General features: G+C 47.9%; 2 protein-coding genes across 2 annotated transcripts; one reads left to right on the forward strand and one right to left on the reverse strand.

The window, feature by feature from the left end:
- Positions 1 to 18,941: 18,941 nt before the first annotated feature.
- On the reverse strand, positions 18,942 to 20,192 carry LOC144098163 (uncharacterized). The gene has a single exon (XM_077630686.1). It carries the CDS (start codon positions 20,190 to 20,192, stop codon positions 18,942 to 18,944), a length of 1,251 nt encoding a protein of 416 aa, XP_077486812.1.
- Positions 20,193 to 20,717: 525 nt separating this feature from the next.
- Positions 20,718 to 21,446, forward strand: LOC144098165 (uncharacterized). Its single transcript, XM_077630687.1, has one exon. The coding sequence runs from the start codon at positions 20,718 to 20,720 to the stop codon at positions 21,444 to 21,446; it is 729 nt and encodes a 242-aa protein (XP_077486813.1).
- The last annotated feature ends 3,699 nt before the right edge of the window (positions 21,447 to 25,145 follow it).

Below are 25,145 nucleotides of genomic sequence, written 5' to 3' on the forward strand. Positions count from 1 at the left end.
CCCTGCGCGCAGGCAAAGCTCGTCCTCCAAACTGCACAGCGTTACATTCGCTCTGCGTGCAGGCAAAACTCGGCATTTAAATTCACATTGTTACTATTTCCCGGCGCGCAGGCAAAGCTCGTCCTCCAATCTGCACAGCGTTAAAATCGTTCTGCGTGCACGCGAATCTCGCCTTCCATATTCCCAGAGTAACTATGTCCCTGCTCGCATGCAAAGCTCGTCCTTCAAACTGCATAGCGTTACAATCATCTTGCGTGCAGGCGAAACTCGCCCTCCAAAATCACAACGTAATTATTTCCTGCGCGCAGGCAAAGCTCGTCCTACAAACTGCACAGCGTTAAAATCGCCCGGAGTGCAGGAACGCTCGCCCTCCATATTCACAGCGTAACTATTTCCCAGCGCGCAGGCAAAGCTCGTCCTCCAAACTGCACAGCGTTTAAATCGCCTGGAGTGCAGGAAAGCTCGCCCTCCATGGTCACAGCGTAAATATTTCCCAGCGTGCAGGGAAAGCTCGTCCTCCAAACTGCACAGCGTTACATTCGCTCTGCGTGCAGGCGAAGCTCACCCTCAAAATTCACACCGTTACTATTTGCCTGCGCGCACAAAAAGCTCGTCCTTCAATCTGCACAGCGTTACATTCGCTCTGCGTGCTGGCAAAACTCGGCCTTTATATTCACAGCGTTACCATTTCCGTGCGCGCAGGCAAAGCTCATCCTCCAAACTGCACAGCGTTAAAATCGCCCGCTTACAGGCAAAGCTCGCCCTCCATATTCACAGCGTAACTATCTCCCTGCGCGCTTGCAAAGCTCGTCCTCCCAACTTCACAACGTTACATTCGCTCTACGTGCAAACGAAACTCGGCCTTTAAATTCACAGCGTTAATAATTCCCTGCGCGCAGGCAAAGCTCGTCCTCCAAACTGTAAAGCGTTACATTCGCTCTGCGTGCAGGCGAAACTCGGCCTTTAAATCCACAGCGTTACTATTTCCCTGCGCGCAGGCAAAGCTCGTCCTGCAAACCGCACAGCGTTACATTCGCTCTGCGTGTAGGCAAAACTCGGCCTTTAAATTCACAGCGTTACTATTTCCGTGCGCGCAGGCAAAGCTCGTCCACCAAACTGCACACCTTTACATTCGCTCTGCGTGCAGGCGAAACTCGGCCTTTAAATTCACAGCGTTACCATTTCCCTGCGCGCAGGGAAAGCTCGTTCTCCAAGCTGCCCAGCGTTACATGCGCTCTTCGAACAGGCGAAACTCGTCCTCCAAACTGCACAGCGTTACATTCGCTCTGCGTACAAGCAAAACTCGACCTATAAATTCACAGCGTTACTATTTACCGGCGCGCAGGCAAAGCTCGTCCTCCAAACTGCACAGCGTTACATTCGCTCTGCGTGCAGCCAAAACGCGGCCTTTAATTCACAGCGTTACTATTTCCCTGCGCGCAGGCAACGCTCGTCCACCAAACTGCACAGCGTTACATACGCTCTGCGTGCGGGCGAAACTCGCCCTCCAACCTCACAGCGTTACTATTTCCCTGCGCGCAGGCAAAGCTCGTCCTACAAACTGCACAGCGTTACATTCGCTCCTCGTGCAGACGAAACTCGGCCTTTAAATTCACAGCGTTACCATTTTCCTGCGCACAAAAAAACTCGTCCTCCAACCTGCACACCGTTACATTCCCTCTTCCTGCAGGCGAATCCCGGATTTATATTCTCACCGTTACTACTTCCCCGCGCGCAGGGAAAGCTCGTCCTCCAAACTCACAGCGTTACTATTTCCCAGCGCGCAGGCAAAGCTCGTCCCCCAAACTGCACAGCGTTACATTCGCTCTGCGTGCAGGCAAAACTAAGCATTTAAATTCACATTGTTACTATTTCCCGGCGCGCAGGCAAAGCTCGTCCTCCAATCTGCACAGCGTTAAAATCGCCCGGAGTGCAGGAAAGCTCGCCCTCCATAGTCACAGCATAAATATTTCCCAGCGTGCAGGGAAAGCTCGTCCTCCAAACTGCACAGCGTTACATTCGCTCTGCGTGCAGGCGAAACTCACCCTCAAAATTCACAGCGTTACTATTTGCCTGCGCGCACAAAAAGCTCATCCTCCAATCTGCACAGCGTTACATTCGCTCTGCGTGCTGGCAATACTCGGCCTTTAAATTCACAGCGTTGCTATTTCCGTGCGCGCAGACAAATCTCCTCCCCCAAACTGCATAGCGTTACATTCGCTCTGCGTGCAGACGAAACACCCCCTCAAAATTCGCAGTGTTACTATTTGCCTTCGCGAATGGAAAGCTCGTCCGCCAAACTGCACAGCGTTAGATTCGCCATGCGTGCCGGCAAAACTCGCCCTCCAAACTCACAGCTTTACTATTTCCCTGCGCCCGGCAAAGTTCCTCCGCCAAACTGCACAGCGTTACATTCGCTCTGCGTGCAGGCGAAACTCGCCCTCCAAATTAATAGCGTTAATATTTCGCACCGGGCAGGCAAAGCTAGTCCTCCATACTGAACAGCGATAAATTCGCACTGTGCGCAGGCGAAACTCGCCCTGCAACCTCACAGCTTTACTATTTCCCTGCGCGCAGTCAAACCTCGTCCGCCAAACTGCACAGCGTTACATTCGCTCTGCGTGCAGGCGAAACTCGCCCTCCAAATTAACAGCGTTAATATTTCGCAGCGGGCAGGCAAAGCTAGTCCTCCAAACTGCACAGCGTTGCGTGCGCTCTGCGTGCAGGCGAAATTCGCCCTCCATATTCACAGCGTTAATAATTCGCTGCGCGCAGGCGAAACTCGCCCTCCAAACTCACAGCTTTACTATTTCCCTCGCGCAGACAAAGCTCGTCCGCCAAACTGCACAGCGTTACATTGGCTTTGCGCGCAGGCGAAACTCGCCCTCCAAATTCACAGCGTTCATATTTGGCTGCGTGCAGGCAAAGCTCGTCCTCCAAACTGAACAGCGTTACATTCGCTATGCGTTCAGGCGAAACACGGCCTCCAATCTAACAGCGTAACTATTTTCCTGCGCGAAGGCAAAGATCGCCTTCCAAACTGCACTGCGTTACCATCGCTGAGCGTACAGGCGAAACTCGCCCTGCAAATTCACAGCGTAACTATTTCCTGCGCGCAGGCAACGCCGTCCTCCAAGCTGCACCGCGCTAAAATCGCCCGGCGTGCACGCAAATCTCGCCATCCATATTCACAGCGTAACTATTTCCCTGAGCGCAGGAAAAGCTCGTACGCCAAACTGCACAAACTGCACAGCGTTACATTCGCTCTGCGTGCAGGCGAAACTCGGCCTTTAAATTCACAGCGTTACTATTTCCCTGCGCGCACGGTGAGCTCGTCCTCCAAACTGCACAGCGTTACCATCGCTGTGCGTACAGGCGAAACTCGCCCTGCAAATTCACAGCGTAACTATTTCCTGCGCGCAGGCAACGCCGTCCTCCAAGCTGCACCACGCTAAAATCGCCCGGCGTGCACGCAAATCTCGCCATCCATATTCACAGCGTAACTATTTCCCTGCGCGCAAACAAAGCTCGTCCTCCAAACTGCACAAACTGCACAGCGTTACATTCGCTCTGCGTGCAGGCGAAACTCGGCCTTTAAATTCACAGCGTTACTATTTCCCTGCGCGCAGGGTGAGCTCGTCCTCCAAACTGCACAGCGTTACCATCGCTGTGCGTACAGGCGAAACTCGCCCTGCAAATTCACAGCGTAACTATTTCCTGCGCGCAGGCAAATCGCGTCCTCCAAGCTGCACAGCGCTAAAATCGCCCGGCGTGCAGGCAAAGCTCGCCCTCCATATTCACAGCGTAACTATTTCCCTGCGCGCAGGCAAAGCTCGTCCTCCAAAGTGCACAAACTGCACAGCGTTACATTTGCTCTGCGTGCAGGCGAAACTCGGCCTTTAAATTCACAGTGTTACTATTTCTCTGCGCGCAGGGAAAGCTCGTCCTCCAATCTGCACAGCGTTACAATCGTTCTGCGTGCAGGCGAAACTCACCTTTCATATTCCCAGCGTAACTATGTCCCTGCGCGCATGCAAAGCTCGTCCGCAAAACTGCATAGCGTTACAATCATCTTCCGTGCAGGCGAAACTCGCCCTCCCAAAATCACAACGTAATTATTTCCTGCGCGCAGGCAAAGCTCCTCCTCCAAACTGCACAGCGTTAAAATCGCCCGGCGTGCAGGCAAATCTCGCCCTCCATATTCACAGCGTAACTATTTCCCTGAGCGCAGGAAAAGCTCGTACGCCAAACTGCACAGCGTTACATTCCCTCTGCGTGCAGGTGAAACTCGGCTTTTAAATTCACAGCGTTACTGTTTATCTGCGTGCAGGAAAATTTCGACCTCCAAACTGCACAGCGTTACATTCCCTCTGCGTGCAGGCGGAACTCGGCTTTTAAATTCACAGCGTTACTATTTCTTTGCTCGCAGGCAAAGCTCGTCCTCCAAACTGCACAGCGCTACATTCGCTCTCCGTGCAGGCGAAACTGACCCTCAAAATTCACAGCGTTACTATTTGCCTGCGCGCAGGCAGAGCTCGTCCGCCAAACTGCACCGCGTTACAATCGTCTTGCGTGCCGGCGAAACTCGCCCTCCAAAATCACAGCGTAACTATTTCCCTGCGCGCAGGCAAAGCTCGTCCTCCAAACTGCGCAGCGTAACAATCGCTCTGCGTACAGGCGAAATTCGACCTCCAAATTCACAGCCTATTTCTCGACGCGCAGGCAAAGCTCGTCCTCTAAACTGCACAGCGTTACAATCGCCCTGCGTACAGGCGAAACTCGCCGTCCAAATTCACAGCGTTACTATTTCCCTGTGCGCAGGCAAAGTGTTTCCTCCAAGCTGCACAGCGTCACATTCGCTCTGCGTGCAGACGAAAGTCGCCCTCCACAATCAAAGCGTAACTATTTCCCTGCGCGCAGGCAAAGCTCGTGTTCCAAACTGCACAGCCTTACAATTGCTCCGCGTACAAAGTTAACTTGCCGTCCAAATTCACAGCATTACTATTTCCCTGCGCGCAGGCAAAGTTCGTCCTCCTGCTGCACAGCGCTACAATTGCTCTGCGTACCGGCAAAACTCACCCTCCAAATTCACAGCGTTACTATTTCCCTGCGCGCAGGAAGAGCTCGTCCTCATAAACTTACACTTTGGTCCTCTCAGCTTTATTACGAAGCCCCCCCCCCCATGTTGAAATCCACAAAATATAAAACAATTCCAGTCTCTGCCAATGCAAACTATCGATTGTCGACTGTGGTATTTGTCAAATACACTACAAGCTCTGGACATATTCTGATAAATGTGTTACTTACTTACTGCAGAGCATAACTTTTGTTACTGTCTCACGTAGGTACAGTACTTCGCTCTCTGTTAAGTAAAAACGCGATGATTAAATTGTTCAGATAACAGCCAATATTATACAGTTTGTTTAATTTATGATCCCTGACAATGGAAAAAATGCTGTTCAGTATAATAAACTTCTGCACATCTGTGCCTCTGAGAATAGCAAAACCCCTTGTTTTGGTCTCTTCAGTGACTGACAACTGCTGCTTTCCATTGACCATCTGTGGCTCATTTAGGCTAACACCAGTTTCATAAGGATCATAACTGATCAGAAACCCTCTGTCTGTCATCAAGCTATCTCCAAATTGAAGGAAATTGTATAACCTACTTTCCATTGCAATCTCTTTGTCTGATATCCTGCCTAGATTATATCTTCGAGATTCCTTCTGCAATTCCTCTAACTACAACGTTTTAGTTGCATTTTTCGCTAGGTCGTGCTGTGCATATATACACAACATCTGACTTCGAGGCTACTTGCTGCTTGCAGGAGATGACGGAGAAGTAGCTGGAAGTTACACAGGTGGAGTGGCTGAGACGGTTTCCGCTAATATACATAATTTCAAAATACTTTATAATTGCGCAGCTGTAGCAGCCAAACAGTACTTGCATTTAAATAAACTGAATGAGCAAAATAACACTCCCTTGAAAACGAACTTGTTAGTAACAGCTGTAGCCGGGGCAACTCATCAACCGAGGTATAAATGTACAATCACTTGTAGTGAGACAGCCTACTGTAAACTCCCTCCCCCCGAAACAAAAACGACGTTATTCGCTCTGCTTCTCACGGCGAAACCAATACAAAGAAAAAACAATGATAAGAAAGCACTCCGTTTTTATGTCGACCAAATTCCATGTATGTGTGCGTGTCCCCCTTTTTGTTTGTGCCTGTTGCGCTGTGTCAAGAGTCAACAAATCCGTCAACTTGCGGACCCTCAAGCGCACTTCTTTCCTCCGGCTAAAGAAAAGAAAGCACTATAGCAGTGTCTGGCTCGCTTTCCGCACTCGAAGCACATTAAGCTTAAATGCAAAGAAAAAAAGGCTGTCACGTTGCTGAGATTCCAATTCAACCTTGCCGCAGATGCAGAGTTCCTCCTGGATATCGGCCTCCTGCGACATCGCCACCACGCGATTAAGGCGTCGTTTCCCAGCGCCAGGCAAACATAAGGAATCATTAGAACCTTCTTAGATAGGGTTAATACAAGGGCGTCATTCTATTGTTCTGACACCGTGGTCAACCACATTTACCTGGTAGTAGCGCACGAAAAGAAATACTGACTTATTTATTTGTTACACATACCTGCAGCGCCCGAAGGAATTATTGCAGGCGGGGAAACGCAATAACTTGTGCTCGTTTAACCGAAAGTGCAGAGTATAACAAAAACACAACACAAATACAACTGCAAAATATACAAAATACCAATAATAACAGAGGAGGAAAAGCATGCACCGAAGGAGAACAACTGCGCTCCGTAAAAACAATGACAAAAAAGAAATGGAAAGACACGCGCAAGAGAACTGCGCGCCACGTCACAAATCAGATAAGAATGCACGGAATTGAACTTCCATGCAGCACTCAGTGACGCCGACTGGCAGCCTGTTCCACTCATTGCTCGATCGTGGAAAGTACGATGTTTTGTAAATATCTGTCCTACATTTAATGTCTCGGAACTTCTACTGATGATCAAGTCGTCTAGAGAAAAGTGAGGTTGAAGCAGGTATACCGGTCTTTGTCATTGCTCAGCTTTCCCAAATAGATGCAATGCATGATTTTCCAACCTCGAATGTCTCCTACGGTTAGGTAAAGATTGCCAACCAAGGATGATTCTAAGAGATCTGACACTAGTTGAGAAGATGTAATTATCAGACACAAATCTCACAGCATTATTCTGGACACTCTCGAGCATGTCACATAAGTAAGCAAACTGTGGGTCCCATATAGGGCAAGCATAATCAAGAATTTGTCGTGTATGAGTGAAGTATTGGAGTTGCATTACATTAGACTGCGCTCTATTGAAATTTCGTTTTAATAAATGAAGCACTCTGCAGGCCTTGGATGTAATACACACAACTTGCCTCGTCCACGTTAGGTTAGATGTAAAAGAAACGATGATGATTATGGTTATGGATTTTTATGGCGCAAGGGCAGCTATGGCCAAAGAGCGCCATGTCACAAGGTATTTTTTCATTTTCTCAAGGTGGGGTCAGAGACCCATTTCCCAAGCATTTCACCCTAAATAAGCCGAGCACCAGACCAGGGGAAAGCTTGTACCCATTGTATCACCGGTGGGTACCCGGCGGCACTGGGGAACGAACCCCGCACCTCCCGCATACGAGGCGGATGCTCAACCACTTGGCCACCGCTGCGGTCTGTAAAAGAAACACCGAGATAGTTATGTTCAAGTACTTTTTGCAAGGAAGCATTATGTAATGGATAACTTGTTTGTAAAGGATTGTTAATTTACTTTAGGAATTTTGGACATATTCGCTGAAACACTCTGTAGTTTTCGCTAAAAAATATTGTGGCTGGTCTGCAGCTTTACCTTCAGTCGTTGCTCCTGACATTTCCTGGAAAATTTTCATCATTAAACAACAGGCAGCCTAAACATACTCGGCCTAGATGGCAATGCATATGGGTATATCTTGAAGAACTAGAATTTGCAGCAAATCCATTATTATTTTAGATAAAAGGAGTGTGCGATAATGTCGTAATATCACTCATGTATGAGCAGTACACGTGCAATTTACCCAGTAGTAAATCTAAGTAGGTGAAGTTTAGTTACATCGAAGGTAAAGTGACCTTTGATCTTAGGAGTGTTCTTGAGACAGCTCGTGAAACAGGCTTAATGACATTGAAGCTTGGCTGTTCAGTGAGCTTACAGGAATCTATGGAATGAAATCACCAATCTGAGCGCTACTACTAGGCTGCTGTCGTTTGAAGGCAAAGGAATTGGGCTACTCAGATCGTTAGCTTTGGAGAAATGTTGCAGGATAGGAATAATTCTGGTAATTATATTATGTGCTTTGTAATCTAATCACTTGAGCTTTATTCGTAATTACTTGGACCATTTATCATCATTCCTTTATTATCACTGCTCTTTAGCTATAAGATCGACATGTGTTTGTAGAATTTTGAGCCTGTAATAATTTGAGATACGCTTACTTTGTCCTATTCGTATATGCTTTGGGAAACATGGTGTGAATGCGTTGACGGGATTTATTGAGTAAATTGGTAAAGATACTGTTTACACCTTCTCTTTTCACAGTGTGCTGAGCGCGCTTTGTAATTGAGATTACAGACCATCTCGTTCTTAAGCGTCCCTCAAAGGTCTGCTAAAATTATTTTGTTAAGTGCAAACAAAATATAACCGGCGAATAACTTGGTTACCTACAAACGTAAGTGTGCCTACAAACGTTTATATGGTACACTTGATCAAAAATGCTTCACCACGCTTCCTATCACTACGCTCTAGAGCAGACAGTCTTGTAATTTAGAGCTTGTATATATTTAACGACGTTCAGCATGAGCTCTGCAAGAAACGCAGCGGAAGAGCGGCGACAGCGTGTAGAACCACACTGTCATCATTGGTGACTGATTGGTCACTAACTGGCTCTACATGTCGGCTGGTGGGCAATAAAAGTTTTAGTGTCTGTCTGTTATCATTTGCACATTAACATGCTTAATTTTGTAGATAAAAAAGCATTGTTAGTTTTTGTTTGTCATCATCATCAGCAGCAGCAGCAGCAGCAGCCTGACTACGCCTAAAGGATGGCGAAGGCATCTCGCATGTCTCTCTAATTAACCCTGTCCTCAGCCACCTGTGCCCACCGTATGACGCAGACTCCTGAATCTCATCCAGCCACCTAACTTCCTGCCGTCCCCTGCTACGCTTGCCTTGCCTTGGAATCGACTCCGGTACCCTTAAATACCAGCGGTTATCTTGTCATCACATTGCATACCCTGCCCAAACCCATTTCTTCCTCTTGATTTCGGCTTGAATGTCATTAACCTGCTTTTGTTCCCTCACCCACTCTGCCCGCTTCCTGTCTTCTAACGTTACATCTATAATTTTTCTTTCCATGGCAGGCTGCGTTGTCCTTAACTTAAGCTGAAACCTTTTCATTACCCTCCATATTTCTGCCCCATGGGCAAGTAGCGGAAAATACAGCTGTTGTATACTTTTCGCTTAAGGATTATTGGTAAACTGCCATTTTTTATTTATTTTTATTTATTTACATACCCTAAGGGCCGGGAGAGGGGGCATTACATAGGAGGGGTGAGGTTTAATAAACGACAACAGCAATGACCATGAAACAGACAAAATTTCGATTTGAAAATAGAACACAAAAGCAAAGTATTGAAAAGCAAACGAAAGAGAAGAAAAAGCAGAAAAAGAAAAAGGATGCAATCACTAATAGTCTAAAGAAAACAGTTTCCTGCAAAGAAAAGTACATGTACCCAAAATATTTGTTGGGCACATTTTTCTTTTTCGCAAATAACGACATAAAAATGACAATCGGTAGAGGTCGCATCACAGAACAGTAGAGGCGTCAGACGAGGAATTTTCCGCTTGAATTAGTTTATTTTCATCTCAAAAAAGTGCTAAAGCAGTTAATAAAAATGTGGAAATTATAATATGTTTTCAAAGATGATTGACTGCAGAACTGTGAGCATCGTTGATAGTGGTAACACTTGATGGCAATGAATTCCATTTTTTTGTTATAATACAAGTGATGAATTACGGAATTTTTCAGTACGGGCAAAAATCGGTTTTACTTTGAATGTGCGATCTATCCTAGTGGAAATGTGATGAGCTATAGAAATGTTTAAACGAGAAAATGTCGTGTTACTATGGTATAAAATGCGAAAAAAGAAAGCAAAGAAAATGTTCGACGTCTCGCGAGTGAGTATGTGTCTTTTAGTTCTGTGAGCTTTGGAATCGCGAATAAGATGACAATATGAAACGTGCTGCTTTGTGACAGTTGCCGCGCTACTGTCTTGAAGTGGCCCAACTGCCTTCGCTCTCATGACGCTTCTTGGAAAGTCTGTCCCCGCCTGAATAAAAAACAGGTTGTGTTGAAGCAAGTGGTGCAAGACCATTCAATGCAGCGACGGTGCGTCGGCGTCTTTCTCATCACCGACGATCTACTAGACAAAAGGCTGACAGCGGCAGGGAAGCCACCATTCCTCCTGCTACTTGTCCTCTCTTTCCACCGAGTAATCTAAGCACGGTAACTGGTGAAGCCGGAACGAGTGCTTCAAGGGTGACATGGCCACCATTGCCGCAGCCACGCTCGAGCTTGGTGTCTGAGCAGGCACCACGCCCCCACTGTCCTATGCCTACAGCTGAGTGAGCCCAAGGCAGAGATTCAGCCCTAGGTGAGGAAGTGCTGGTGATCGCCATCTTGAGGTCCCTCATGAACTCCATGCGTGAGATGCTGTCTACCCTTCCCTCGCCAGCAGCACGGAATGCATTGCAGGTATTGAACGCGCTCATTCTATTCCTTGCAGCTTTCTAGTAGCAGACACAATGGCTCTCCTAGCATTAACATTTGAAATCCAACACAGAGAAGCATCCATTATACAGTGGAATTCTCGTGGACTCAATTCCCGCATTTCGTACATTCGCGAATACGTCTATAAACACAATTCTCTAATCCTTGTGATTTCAGAGCCAAATTTACAAAATCCCATCCGAATTTCTGGCTATAAAGCGTTGGCACCCTGCACGCACAGGGGAATAGCGAGGACATTCTATCCATTCGAAGGGAGCCTACTTATGTGCACCATACGGTTCCCCCTCATAACCATAACCAGTACGTCTGTCTAACGGTGAAAAGGCGCACCCTGACGTTTACGCTTGTTGGTGCGTACTTATCTCCAACAACACGGTTTGACGCCGACAGACTGAGCGACTTCTTGGCTGTAACACCTGGGCCTTGGATCGTCACTGGTGACTAATGCGCATCACGCCATGTGAGGAAGCGTCGGGATGAATTCGAAAGGAAGTTTTGTCTTTTTCGCCTCTGACAACGACCTACAATCCCTTAACGACGGTTCTCCAACGTAAATTCGCGGGCGGTCTTAGGGCAGCTGTCTGGACTCTGCGTTTGTGTCCCGGTGCGTTACGAGACGCGTCCGGTGGTTTGAGGATGTAGAAACGCATGAAAGTGACCACATCCCTAAATGTAATATGTTCCTCGTCTCGCTGAATGCAGATCTGCCAAACGTTGCGACGAATAGACAGGTCTATGTTTAAAACCTTTATGGAAGATGCCTGCAGAGAAGGCATTACAACAGCCATTGAAGAGCGCATCAAGGAAGCTACGGAACACGCGAGGTGCTTCTTCGCTCCAATGCCAGAGTTCACAAACTTCGATGTGAGCTGCAGCGCATCCGATCACTTCAACGAAGAGCATAGAAAAGATACAGGCGCACAAAGTTGCTGTTCGACTTAAGGAATGCAAGGCGCAAGCAGAAGAAAATCCAGCGCAGAATTCAAATCTTGCAGGCTGACCGTTGGAAGGCATTCTGTGAATCACTGGATCCTCGAAAACCACTCTCACGCATCAGGAGTGTGGTCCATGGTTTGCGAACATCTGCTCAGCAGCTCCAATCATTCGAGTTACTCGTACTTCACCAAGGACGTAGCGAAGTGGTGTGGTGAAGATTTTTGCGCAAGAAGAGCTGGTCCCAGGAATCCATCCACAACTCTGAATTGCTGCGAAGTGCCTATATCTAGGGATTTGAGAATAGACATTTTTTTTCTCTACGGAAGAACTAGACATCGCCATGGCAAGTTGCAGACGGTCTTCATCACCGGGGCCCGATAGAGTAACATACTCTGCACTTGCAAACCTTGGTCAGGAGGCTCGACGTGTTCTTTTAGACCGCTTCAACTGATCATGGTCTGCGGATACAGTTCCAGAAGCGTGGAAATCAAGTCGTCTGTTTCCAGTCCTTAAACCTCGAAAATCGCCGCTTAAACTAGCCTCGTACCGTCCAAACCCATTGGCTAGTTTCGTGGGCAAACTCTTGGAAATGATGGCACTTACGCGAATTGAGTGGTATCCGGAGCGCTACGAAATATGCCCAGATGCAATGTCCGGATTTTGGGTTGCACGTTCGTCTATTGATAGCGTGATTGACCTGGTGTCATCAGTTCAACATCAGAAGCATCTGATGCGCTTGACCACGGCGTTGTTTATGTATGTTAAAGGGGCATAGGACATTACTGATCAAGCTATTTTAGACTCTCTAGAAGCTGCAGAACTTGGTGGTCACATGTTCTGCTGGATACGCAGCAATCTATCTAAGACATCACTATTTATGCAGACTGAGGACGGACCAACATCTTCACATTTCACTTCTCGTGGGGTCCCACAGGGTGGAGTACTAAAATATCACTTCTGTTGGGCCTAGTTGGTGCATGGTGATACAGATGAACGATGTGCACAAAACATTCGACGAACCACATACACGGGAGAAACACAAGGACTGGCGCAACACTGACAACTATTTTATTCTTCTCACACCAACGCATGGATATACATTTTTCCACACTTGCGCAACCTAACAAAAAATTCCAGTCATGCGAGATTACTGGCAACGATGCTTGCACATGAACTTCAATTCGGTGGTGTAAAATGATAAGAAAGTATCACTAACACATCCTTCAGCCTTTTTCTTAATATTTAATGCTTGAGAGCCAGCCGCGTGTGTTCGTTTCTGCTCCTGCCCAGAATCGCCGTCCCTTCGAATCACGGTGCACAATTGCTGTAATTATTAATCTGTGACACAAGATGTGCACCTTTGTCACTTTTTTTCCTCACATTTAGCGCATGCTCCTTGAGTCGCTCATTTATACAGCTCCCTGTTTGCCCGATGTACATCTTTCCACACGAGATTGGGCAAGCATACACGACTCCAGTGGAGCAAGGGACAAAGGTTTCCCATGCCTAATTTGGCAACCATGCCTTCCATCTCAGCACATGCGAGAGCACAGCTTAGAAAGCTTGTTTGGCGCAGAAAACGGCAGAGGGATTCTATGCCTGCTAGACACTCTCTTGAGTTGGCGGGAGACCTTATGTACGTAACGCATCACCACAGGCCTGTAAGTTTCATATTCGGCCACCCTCTTTTTGGCGCTCTAGCTTTATGTTGCCGGGTCAGGGCCTCAGCCACAGCTGTCACAAGCGAAACAGGGAAACCTACTGCCAAAAGCCGGCGCACCTGATTGTGAAAACTTGGTTGTAATTTATGAGCACACAATTTTCTGAGGTCCGATTCCATACATGACGTTGCAATGCCCCTTTTCGCGACCTTTGAGTCAGCAGACTTAAAAGGCAAGAGTTCCTTATTTGCTCGTGGTTGGTATTCCCAGCAAGTATGGCGTTCACAGAGGACTTAGCCAAACGTTTTCAATCTTGCGCTTGTCCGCCTTATCGATGTACTACCACAGTCGGCGAGAGCCTCAGTATATGCAGACAATACTTGTATCACGTATCAGGAGTTACACGACCACAAGCTCGAGCAAGGCTTCAAAAGGCGGCAAGCATTGTTACAGCCTACTTCCGCCTGCAAGACCTGGAGATTTGTACTGAAAAATGTTTCCTTCGCCTTTACACGCAAGAACAAGTCCCATTACACCGCACGCTTGAACGGGTCAACATTACCCTTCGAAAGAAGCAATCGCTTTTTTGGATTAATCATCGTTCGTAATATAACCGGAGGCCACATATCTCGTACATGAAAAGGGGAATGACCTCAATTGTTCACGTTCTCTCCTTTCTCGGAGGAAAGTCGTGGGTTGCATCAGTGCAGTCGATACTCAAGGTGTACACCGCATTATTCTTGGGATTCCTTCGGTACAGTATCTGTGCAATCGGAAACTTGAGGAAAATGAACATGCGGTGTCTACAAAGTTTTCAAGCTGTAGCTCTGCGGGCGTGCCTAGGACTGCCAAAATGTGCGTCTACAGCCGAAACAGTACTGATTGCTCAGGAGAACCCAGTGACTACCTATGACACAAACGAAGCCTGGAGAGCGCATATTCGTCCCCTCTCTCGTATTCCTGCTCACCATCTTACCAGTCTTCCTGCTAACCGGCCCGGTACATCGTTTACGAAAATTATTCATGCTACCTCGCCACTTCCTACCAGCCCAATTTACACAAGCTTCTAGACTGTCTTCTCTATTATCGTGTGTGCACCAACCTCGTGCGCTTTTTTCTATACTGGGCATCAAAAAGAAGGCTGATTATAAAAGCATTAAAACAGACCACTCTAGAATATTTGCATGAGAAACATGGACACCGACTGCACGTATACACCGATGGCTCAGTGACTCCTTCCAGTTCCTCGGGCTCCGTTGTCATCCCCGTCAGGACCTTAGCTAAGACAACTCACCGGACTTCATCGACCGGTGCAGAACTTACTGCTGTTCGTGTCGCCATTGAGCATATCAGTAAAGAAACATCCCAGCAATGGTCAGCTCTCACTGATTCAAAGGCAGCCCAGTAACCTTACGATCTCCTCTTCTTCATGGGTCCCATGAACAACTTGTCGCCGAAATCTGAGAGCTCCACCACACAGCCATTAATAAATAGCATGATATTGCTTACCGATGGCTGCAGGAAACAGCGACATCGCAGGCAACAACCGCGCGTAAGAGGCCGCGCGAACTGCTCACCGTGAGGGTGGTGGTGTGTCCATCCCCATCATGAGAGCCGACGCAGCAGGTAGGCTTAGACCACGGTCGCGGAACACCACGCTTGTCGCGTGGAATTCAGGCCAATTCTCGCATTCGTGTTTAAAACCTTATATCCGGATCTGAAGCATCGGCTTCCATTCGGTCTACCACGACGTGAAGCAACTTTGTTGGGTCGCCTGTGGCTTGGTGCAGCTTTCACCAAGCATTACTCCTTCTTGATAGGTATGGCTGGTAGCGATGCATGTGCCATCTGCGGGTGTGATGAGACTATGGCACAGATTCTTAGTGAATCCCCTGCCTATACCGCCGAATGGCACTCTCTCTGTCGTGCACTGGAACGTCTAGATCCGCGCCCACTGACGGAAACGAAGTTTCTCGGCCACTGGCCGCGGCGATCGTCGGCGGTGAAGGACTCCGATGCACTGCTTCTGGCTTGCACGGTAGGCTGTGTCTTTACTGAACGCTGTAACTTACATAGTGACTTCAATTTTCTGCAACTCTCTTTTCTCGTAAATAGTTTTCTTCTCTCATCCCTTTTTTCCATGCAGGGTAGCAAACCGGGTTTTCTTCTTGTTAACCTTCCTTCCATTCCTCCTCCTCCTCCTCCTCCTCCTGCTCAAGATGGTTCGTCCACGTCACATGATGGGGATGCCAAATGATAGACGCCTATTCTAACGATGGCCGGCTAAGCGAGTTGAATGCGAAAAGTCGTGTTACTGTTGGCTGGGTGAATTCGTCGCTTCAGAAGGCCTAGTTTGTTTTGATCCTTCGGAAGTTATCTGCTCTATATGTTCATGCAATGTTCAAATAGAAATAAATATTTTACCCAAGTATTTTAATGCTGAAACTGAGTCTATTGAGGCATTCCTAAGTGCGTATGTGTTAACTGGAGCCACTGGCGAAGAGGTAAATTTAAGATGTTTTGTTTTTTCTACATTGATTTGCATCTGCTAACCAGAGCACCATTCTGTTAGTTTGTAAAGGGCAGACTGCAGCTCAAAAATGTCGTTAGGGCTCGGCATTTTCTTGTAATTTATGCAGTCGGAAGCGAATAAACAAATGGCCGCATTAATGTTAGTTGCTATGCCATTAATATAAATTTAAAAAAGGAGTGGGCCCAACACTGACCCCTGAGGTACCCCGGATATTACTGGTGCCGGGCCAAAGACGTGTTTTTCTAGTTTGACAGACTGAAAACAATTGGTTAAAATTATTCAATTCATTTCGTTGTTTTCTTATCAAATTGGATGTTACGGATTTTAATGATTAATTGTTTATGAGGGGCACGGTCAAATGCATTTGAAAAATACACAAAGACAGCATCAACGTAGAGCGATGTGTGCAGCGAACGATGTATGTCGGTGACCAATTCGAAGAGCTGAGTTTGGCAGGAAAGGCCTTTACGAAATCCGTTCTGATTATTGAGGAGTAGACTATTTTCATTTAGATATGTTATGTGCGTGAATAGTATCTGCTGTAGTAACTTTATCTGAGAAAACCTGCCATATGCGCTCCACACTGTTGTGAATTCAGTTATTTCCCGCTCATGATCCGTATCAGCGGTCGCTACCTGCCCTAAGCAGACGTATTTATTTACCACTTCCAGCACCTGGCGAACCATTGTGAACTGCTCTCCCCTTGCTAGACTGCACTGTAAAAAATGTCACTCATTAAAGAGAACAAACTGAATAACCCGTCACACCCGACAAAATAGGAGTTTCTGTTGCACATGCACCAGTCCTGCACCTTAGAATTTTTTTGAGTGGGTGGGGGGTGCATATGGTCAAAAAATGTGTGAGGTGCAAGGGTGTTCCTTTTAAAAAGGTAAAGCTAGCTTCACCTCAGTGCTACATGCCAAAATAATTGGGGATGAATGCGCACAAGTGTGTGCTGTACATGCATGTGCGGCATTTTATCCACGTTTTACCGATGCATTCTTTCACATGGCGACCCCATTTCACATGGCGACCCCACCTTAACTAATATGGAAGCAGTACAAACGCTCTGACGGTGCCGATAGTATGCGCTCTTGAGGATTGCACTTTGAGGTATGGTTTAAATCTTCCGCAGCTAGGAACATATATCCAGCGCCAAGAAAAATTTTCGTTTACTTGTAGCGAAAAACAAAAGGGAGTTATTGATTTTGTTACAAATGCCAATAAAGATAGTTACAATAATAGATATGCCGTGATTGTGGGTGCTCGTGGCTGGTTTTGATAATAATGTTTTCCTGTACTGTATCCAAATCAAGGTAAAACAGAAATTACGGCTGAATCGCAGTGGATAGAGAAATCGTTATGCTGAAGCATTGTGACAATATGTTTCAATCGGAGAACTGTGCGCGCGAAATCACTATGCCTTACACCAAATAATCCAAAAGAACACGAAAAAATTAGCTACTTCTTGACGCAACCACTCATGGAACTGAAAGGAAGGCAACTGTGGAGACCTGAACGTTAATTAGGTTCCCAGAAGAGCTTGAGAACTCAAGTGCAAAGGAAAACAAAAATTTTATTTAGCCCTGGCCTACTCAGCTCCCCAAAACTGAACTAGGAGCAGAAGGTGCCATTGAAGCACATAGAAAAATAAGTACTGTGGTATGCGGCGTTTAATATCCGAAAGCCTAACCTGAAGTTGAGCGTGTGACGGAATCCCGTCTGGCCGGGGGCGTACATTTAAAAAAATAAGAGACGCCGACCAGTGAAAAAAGGTTTGTTCTTGACGTTTCGGCTTCCACACGGAAGCCTTGTTCACAATGAATTCATCACCAAACAATGTTCGTTTAAATATGATTGAATAATCGGCCCAAAGAACGTGCGTATATAGGGTGTAGATTACCGTCGTTCCGGTTTAACGTGTGTGACGCAGTTTGTATGATTAGGGATTTCAGATGAAGTCATTGTGCTGCTACTTTTTTGGTTGCGATGATCCTTGCCTTGTCACAGTAATTGTTGTGGCCATTCACGACGGCGTGCTCCGCTAAGGCTTTGTTGCCAGTGTTTTCATTTTTTACGTCCCGAGCGTGCTCCTGCAATCGCTTCCGGCCGTTCCCTGTTTCCACAATATACACACCGTTGCAGTCTGCGCAGGAGATTTCATAGACAACTCCGGGGAACCTTTCCTTTCGCAGTGTGTTCTTCAGCTTTACAAGCTGATGGCGCATCTTTCTGGCCGGGACATGTGCCACCTGCACGTCATATTCCCTTAGGACACGTGCCAGGCATTCAATTGTACCCGGGACGTACGGCACAGAAGCCCGCTTCTTGAGCGGAGGGCGGGGTCCGGTTGTCCTTGTTTTGCCAACTGACGTTCTACCGCGTCGATGACGCGCCTTGGGTATCCACAGCTTCTGAGGTCATCCCGTACCTTTTTCGCGTCCAGGGTCGCATCCGGGGGCCTTGTGTACAACCTTTTCGCACGCTTCAATAACGTGCTAGCAACAGCCTTCTTATGGCTGGCAGGGTGCACTGAGTTGAAATATAGGTAGCGGCCAGTGTGCGTCTCCTTTCAGTATACGCTGAAAGATAGACCCTGGCCTTCCTGTGAATCAAGGACGTCAAGGAATGGCAGCCTGCCGTCCAATTCTTTTTCTATAGTAAACTGAATGGCTCTTTCCAGGCTCTTAAGATGGTCCAGAAACTTGCTCACCGCGCCTTTTTGGATGATGCAGAAGCAGTCATCGATGTAGCGGAAAAATACCTTCGGGGAAGGCACAAAGGAGGCAAACGCCCGCTGTTCCAGCTTTTTCATGGTGAGATTCGCAGCCGTAACCGAAACTGAGGCGCCCATGGGTGTTCCGTGTACCTGTTTGTAAAAACTGCCCACAAAAACGAAGTATGTGTTCTTTAGCAAGAATTCTAGAAGCCTGCGCAGGTCCGGTACGTCTAACGGTGATCATTCCGGCAAAGTAACATCAGCCTCGAGGGCAGTGGTGCAAACGGTGACAGCAAGGTCTATTGGGACGCTCGTGAACAGGGACTTAACGTCAAACGACACCATCACCTCATCTTCATCGATTGAAGTGCTGCGGTTCTTCTCAACAAAGTGGAACGAATTGCGGACGTGACTGGGACTCTGGCCAACGAGCGGAGAAAGGACCTGGTGCAAGGACTTCGAGAGGTTATGCAGAGGGTAGCGAGTGCAATCCACGATGGGACGCAAAGGAACGTCTGGCTTGTGGATTTTCGGCAATCCATAGAAAACAGGTGCGGATCCATTGTGGCTAAGCAGTTTGTAGTAGAGAGCTTTTTGGTTGGGAGGAACGGCCAGAAATACATCGGACAGCAGCTTTTGGAATTCTCTTTCCAGCTTTAGTGTCGGATCATTCTTGAGTCGGACATAGGTTCCACCGTCTTCCAGAAGAGACAGCATCTTCTTTACATAGTCGGCCTTGTCCAAGAGAACAGTCGCATTGCCTTTATCTGCCGGTCGAATCACAATGCGTTCATTTTCACGGATACTCTTGATAGCGTCCCGTTCTACACGTGACAACGCAGAGCGGGAAGGTCCGCGATGAACGTCGTTCAGTACGCCCAACACTCGGGTGCGGGCCTTTTCGCGGCGAGTGTTTTCGGCATGGCTGACAGTATATTCCACCGCGCGCACTAGTTTCTTCTTGACCGTTGCGGGTCCTATGTTGGCATTCAACCCGAGATTCAGCACATTCTTTTCAGCTTGGCTCGGTCTGTACGACGATAGGCTATGCACTGTGGTTCTTGAAGCCACCTTAGTTTTGACTGATTGCTCGGAAAGAAGCTTCGTCAGCTTATTGTCGTGGGCAAGCTCACCTCTCTTGCGTTGAAGGTCAGAGTTGTGATTAGCATGCAACTGGATGCTGGCGAATACGCTGGGGTAGTGGTGCTCCAGGCGGCGCCGGGCACAGAAGGCATCGTTCTCCGAAGCACGAATTTTCTCTTTGCAGTCCAGCATCCTAGCTTGTAGAAGTTGTCGTTCTGCCTTTCCGACCACACTGTGCCAGAAAGGCGTAGACACAGGTCTGTTGAGTCGTATGGAGCGGGGAACTAGGTAACGCGCTTTACATGTTAGGTTGAACTTAAGATGGTTCCTGAATAAAGTGACATAGCAGTTAAGGTTGACATATTTGCGGATCTCGGTGATGCGGATCTCGGTGATGCTCAACTTCATCGCCCTTCGCCACGCGTATGGCCAGGAAGTCATCAACGAGATCCGCAAATATGTCAACCTTAACTGCCGTGTCACTTCATTCAGGAACCGTCTTAAGTTTAACCTAACATGTAAAGCCCGTAACCTAGTTCCCCGCTCCATACGACTCAACAGACCTGTGTCTACGCCTTTCGGGCACAGTGTGGCCGCAAAGGCGGAACGACAGCTTTCACAAGCTAGGATCCTGGACTGCAAAGAGAAAATTCGTGCTTTGTAGAACGATGCCTTCAGTGCCCGGTGCCGCCTGGAGCACCACTACCCATGCATATTCGCCAGCATCCAGCTGCATGCGAATCACAAGTCTGACATCAACGCAAGAGAGGTGAGCTTGACTATGACAATAAGGTGACCAAGCTTCTTACCGAGCAATCAGTCAGAACTAAGGTGGCTTAAAAAACCACACTGCATAACTTATCGTCATACAGACAGAGCCAAGCTGAAAAGAATGTGCTGCATCTTGGGTTGAATGTAAAAATAGGACCCGCAATGAACAAGAAGAAACTAGTGTGCGCGGTGGAATATGCTGTCAGCCAGGTCGAATACACTCCCCGCGAAGAGGCCCGCACCCAAGTGGTGGGCGTACTGAACGCCGTTCATCGCGGACCTTCCCGCTCTGCGTTGTCACGTGTAGAACGGGACACTAACAAGAGTCTCCGTGAAAATGAACGCATTGTGACTCTACCGGCAGATAAAGGCAATGCGACTGTTCTCCTGGACAAGGCCGACTATGAAAAGAAGATGCTATCTCTTCTGGAAGACGGTGAAACCTATGTCCGCCTCAAGAAGGATCCGACACTAAAGCTGGAAAGAGAATTCCAAAAGCTGCTGTCCGACGTTTTTCTGGCCTTTCCACAGAACCAAGAAGCTCTCTACTACAAACTGCTTAGCCAGAATGGATCCGCACCTGCTTTCTATCGATTGCCCAAAATCCACAAGCCAGACGTTGCTTTGCGTCCCATCGTGGATTACACTCGCTCCCCCCTGCATAACCTCTCGAAGTTCTTGCTCCAGGTCCTTTGTCCGCTCGTTGGCCAGAGTCCCAGTCACGTCCGCAATTCGTTCGCCTTTGTCGAGAAGAACCGCAGCACTTCAATCGATGAAGATGAGGTGATGGTGTCGTTTGACATTAACTCTATGTTCACGAGCGTCCCGATAGACCTTGCTGTCACCGTTTCCACCTCTGCCCTCGAGGCTGACCTTATTTTGCCTGAATGATCACCGATAGACGTACCGGGCCTGCGCAGGCTTCTAGAATTCTGCCTAAAGAACACATACTTCGTTTTTGTGGGCAATTTTTACAAACAGGTACACGGGACCTCCATGGACGCCTCAGTTTCGGTTACGGCTGCCAACCTCACCATGGAAAAGCTGGACAGCGGGCGTTGGCCTCCTTTGTCCCTTCCCCGAAGGTATTTTTCTGCTACATCGATGACTGCTTCTGCATCATCCAAAAAGGCGCGGTGAGCAAGTTTCTGGACCATCTTAACAGCCTGGAAAGACCCATTCAGTTTACTATAGAAGAAGAATTGAACGGCAGACTGCCATTCCTAGACGTCCTTGTTTCACGGGAAGGCTGGGTCTATCATTCAGTGTATACCGAAAGGAGACGCACACTGGCCGCTACCTATATTTCAATTCAGCGCCCTCTGCCAGCCATAAGAAGGAAGTTGTTAGCACGTTATTGCAGCGTGCGAAAAGGTTGTGCACAAGGCCCGAGGATGCGACCCTGGACGCAAAAAAGGTACGGGATGACCACAGAAGCTGTGGATACCGTAGGCGCTTCATCGACGCGGTAGAACGTCAGTTGGCAAAACAAGGACAACCGGACCCCGCCCTCCGCTCAAGAAACGGGCTTCTGTGCCGTATGTGCCGGGTACAAGTGAATGCCTGGCACGTGTCCTACGGGAATATGACGTGCAGGTGGCCCATGTCCCGACCAGAAATATGCGCCATCAGCTTGTAAAGGTGACGTACATACTGCCAAATGAAAGGTTCCCCGGAGTTGTCTACGAAATCCCCTGCGCAGACTGCAACGGTGTGTATATCGTGGAAACAGGGAACTACCGGAAGCGATTGCAGCAGCACTCTCGGGAAGTAAAAAATGAAAACACTCGCAACAACGCCTTAGCGGAGCACGCCGTCGTGAATGGCCACATTTACTGTGACAAGGCAAGGATTAATCGCAACCGAAAAAGTAGCAGCATCCCGACTTCATCTGGAATCCCTAATCATACAAACTACGTCACACACGTTAAACCGGAACGACGGTAATCTACACCCGATATACGCACGCTCCTTGCGCCAATTATTCAATCATATTTAAAAAACCCTTGTTTTGTGATGCATTCATTGTGAACAAGGCTTTCGTGTGGAAGCCGAAACGTCAAGAACGAAACTTTCTTCACTGGTGGCGTCTCTTATTTTTCAAAGCCTAACCTGAGCTATAGGAGACAACGTAGTAGAGAGCTCCGTATTATTTGCGACAATCTGGGGTTCTTTCAAATTCACTGACATGGCACAACAGACGGGCGTTTTAGGCATTTAATGATTTCAGCTGTCGCTCTGGGAAAACTCGCGAACATTGTGTAAGCACCGCAGCGCATCAGGAAGGACACCACATTCATCATGAAGCATTCACCGTTCGTGTTCTTCCAGGTTTTCCTGGTGCTTCAGTTTCTTTGGAATGCACCGACTGCGAATTCACTGCAAGTTTGAGCGCTGCCAGACGCGACCAGACCCAACAGCTGGACGAAACCGTCTTTCCTTGAGGAGATTGCCATGATCGGCTGGCAACCGGGACCATGTACACCCGCCCACCGGCTATCAGCGTTCGAAGCGCGGGGGTTATAATCTGCAACCGGACAGTGTTTCCTTGGGGCACGACCCCGATTTCACCATGAAGCACTCACCGTTCGTGTTCTTCCAGGTTGTCCTGGTCCTTAAGTTTCTTTGGAATGCACAGATTGCGGATTCACTGCAACTTTGGGCGCTGCCAGACGCGACGAGACCAAGCAGCTGGACGAAACCGTCTTTCCTGAACGAGATTACCATGATCAGCTGGCAACTCGGACCATGTACACCCGTCCACCCGCTGTCAGCGTTGGCAGCGCGGGGGTTATATTCTGCAACCGGACAGCGTTTTTTGGGGGGCACGACACCCTTTTTATCGTGAAGCACTCACCGTTCGTGCTCTTCCAGGTTTTCCTGGTCGTTCAGTTAGCTTGGAATACACCGACTGCGGATTCACTGCAACTGTGGACGCCGCCAGACGCGACCGCATACCCGACAGCTGGACGAAACCATCTTTTCTCTAAGAGATTGGCAAGATCTTCTGGCAACTGGGACCTTGTACATCCGCCCATCCCGCTATCAGCGTTGGAAGTGCGGGATTTAATCTGCAACCGGACTCCTTTTTCTTGGGGCACGACAACGCTTTCAATATGAAGCAGGCACCGTTAGTGTACTTCCAGGTCATTGCAATGATGCCTCTTTATATGCCAAAACTTGGAATCGTTTTTTGTTCGTGGTTTCCAGACACTAGTTGCATGTTCTGACGTGTTGCAGGACTAGAATGACACTCTGTGTTAGTAGCGTTCTCTTTGCACCTTAATGAGGTGTAGAGTTAAATCTTGCTAGGACTCATATCGATCAAAAAAGCGTTCTTACAACTGTACTTGAGACGGTTCAAAGATTTGAATCTGACCAGGATGGTATCAGGAAAGACCTACGCGCCCTAAAACAGTCGCAGGCATCAGTGGACGTTGAACTAAAAATCTATGTACCAGAATTCGCACAATCGAGGTGGAAATGGTAGAAATGAAATCAAGCATTTCTACGCCATCCACAGAACTGTCTACAATTAGTCACTGAAATATAAGCTACCAAATGACACAGAAAACACACTTCACGGCTCCAACCTAATTTTTTTCAGTATTCCTGACGACCAGTCCGAAATATGGTCGAGCTCAGAAACGAATGTTTTGGAGCTTTGTGCGGAACACCTTGGCTGCACACTCGAACCCGCACAAATTGAAAGAGCCCGCCATCTTGGTCGATACTAACCAGATCTAGACGGATCATAGTCAAGTTCGGGCACTACAAGGACAAACAGGACGCCTGGTCAGGAAAAAACTGATAGATTTTTCAAAGTCGGAGGGCGGATCGTTAAAGCTTCGAGTCGATTAACTGTGCATGAATGATAGTGTATATAATGTAGGCAGAGTACACGACCCTCCTCTTCATCTCTGAATATTCATTATCATCACGCATCTTCGTCTTCGGTGGAGTGGCCGCCATAATTGCGAGTGGCAATAAGATCTCACTTCGTCTACAGTCTCACAAGTGGCGGAGGCTGCTCTTGATCCTGCGTCCTCTCCGTCGCAACACTGCAGCTACTTTCCGGTCGTCACCTGGTCGTACCATCTCCAAAGATGAAAACCGTCGACCAACATCGCAGTGACGTACCGCTGGCTTTGCCTCTGCCTCAGCACGTGTGCTTCCACTTCATGCTGATCCCTCCGCCCGCAGCCCTGACTCCAGCGCACCTGCTGCCGCTCCGACACCGGTACACCCGACATGGACCGTCACCACCCTTCAGCGCGAGCCTCCTACATTTTCGGGTCTCCGTGGTGATGACTTCGATGACTGGCTCTACCAGTACAATCAAGTAAGTGCCTACAATCGTCGGGACTCTGCCATGAAGCTCATCCACGTCTCATTCTGTTTAATCGCTGTGGCCAAGACTTGGTTCAGCAATCACAAGAATGCTATCCTGGATATGACCCACTTTACCTCGCAGCTTCGGCAAATTTTTGGAACTGTTGGTGCAAGCCAGGCCATATACAAAAAAGCGAATCTTATACGCCTTACATTGAAGATGTATTAGGCCTGTGTCGACGTGTCAAAAGTGCAATG

Source organism: Amblyomma americanum, chromosome 7 (assembly GCF_052857255.1).
Source record: "Amblyomma americanum isolate KBUSLIRL-KWMA chromosome 7, ASM5285725v1, whole genome shotgun sequence".
Lineage (NCBI taxonomy): Eukaryota > Metazoa > Arthropoda > Arachnida > Ixodida > Ixodidae > Amblyomma > Amblyomma americanum.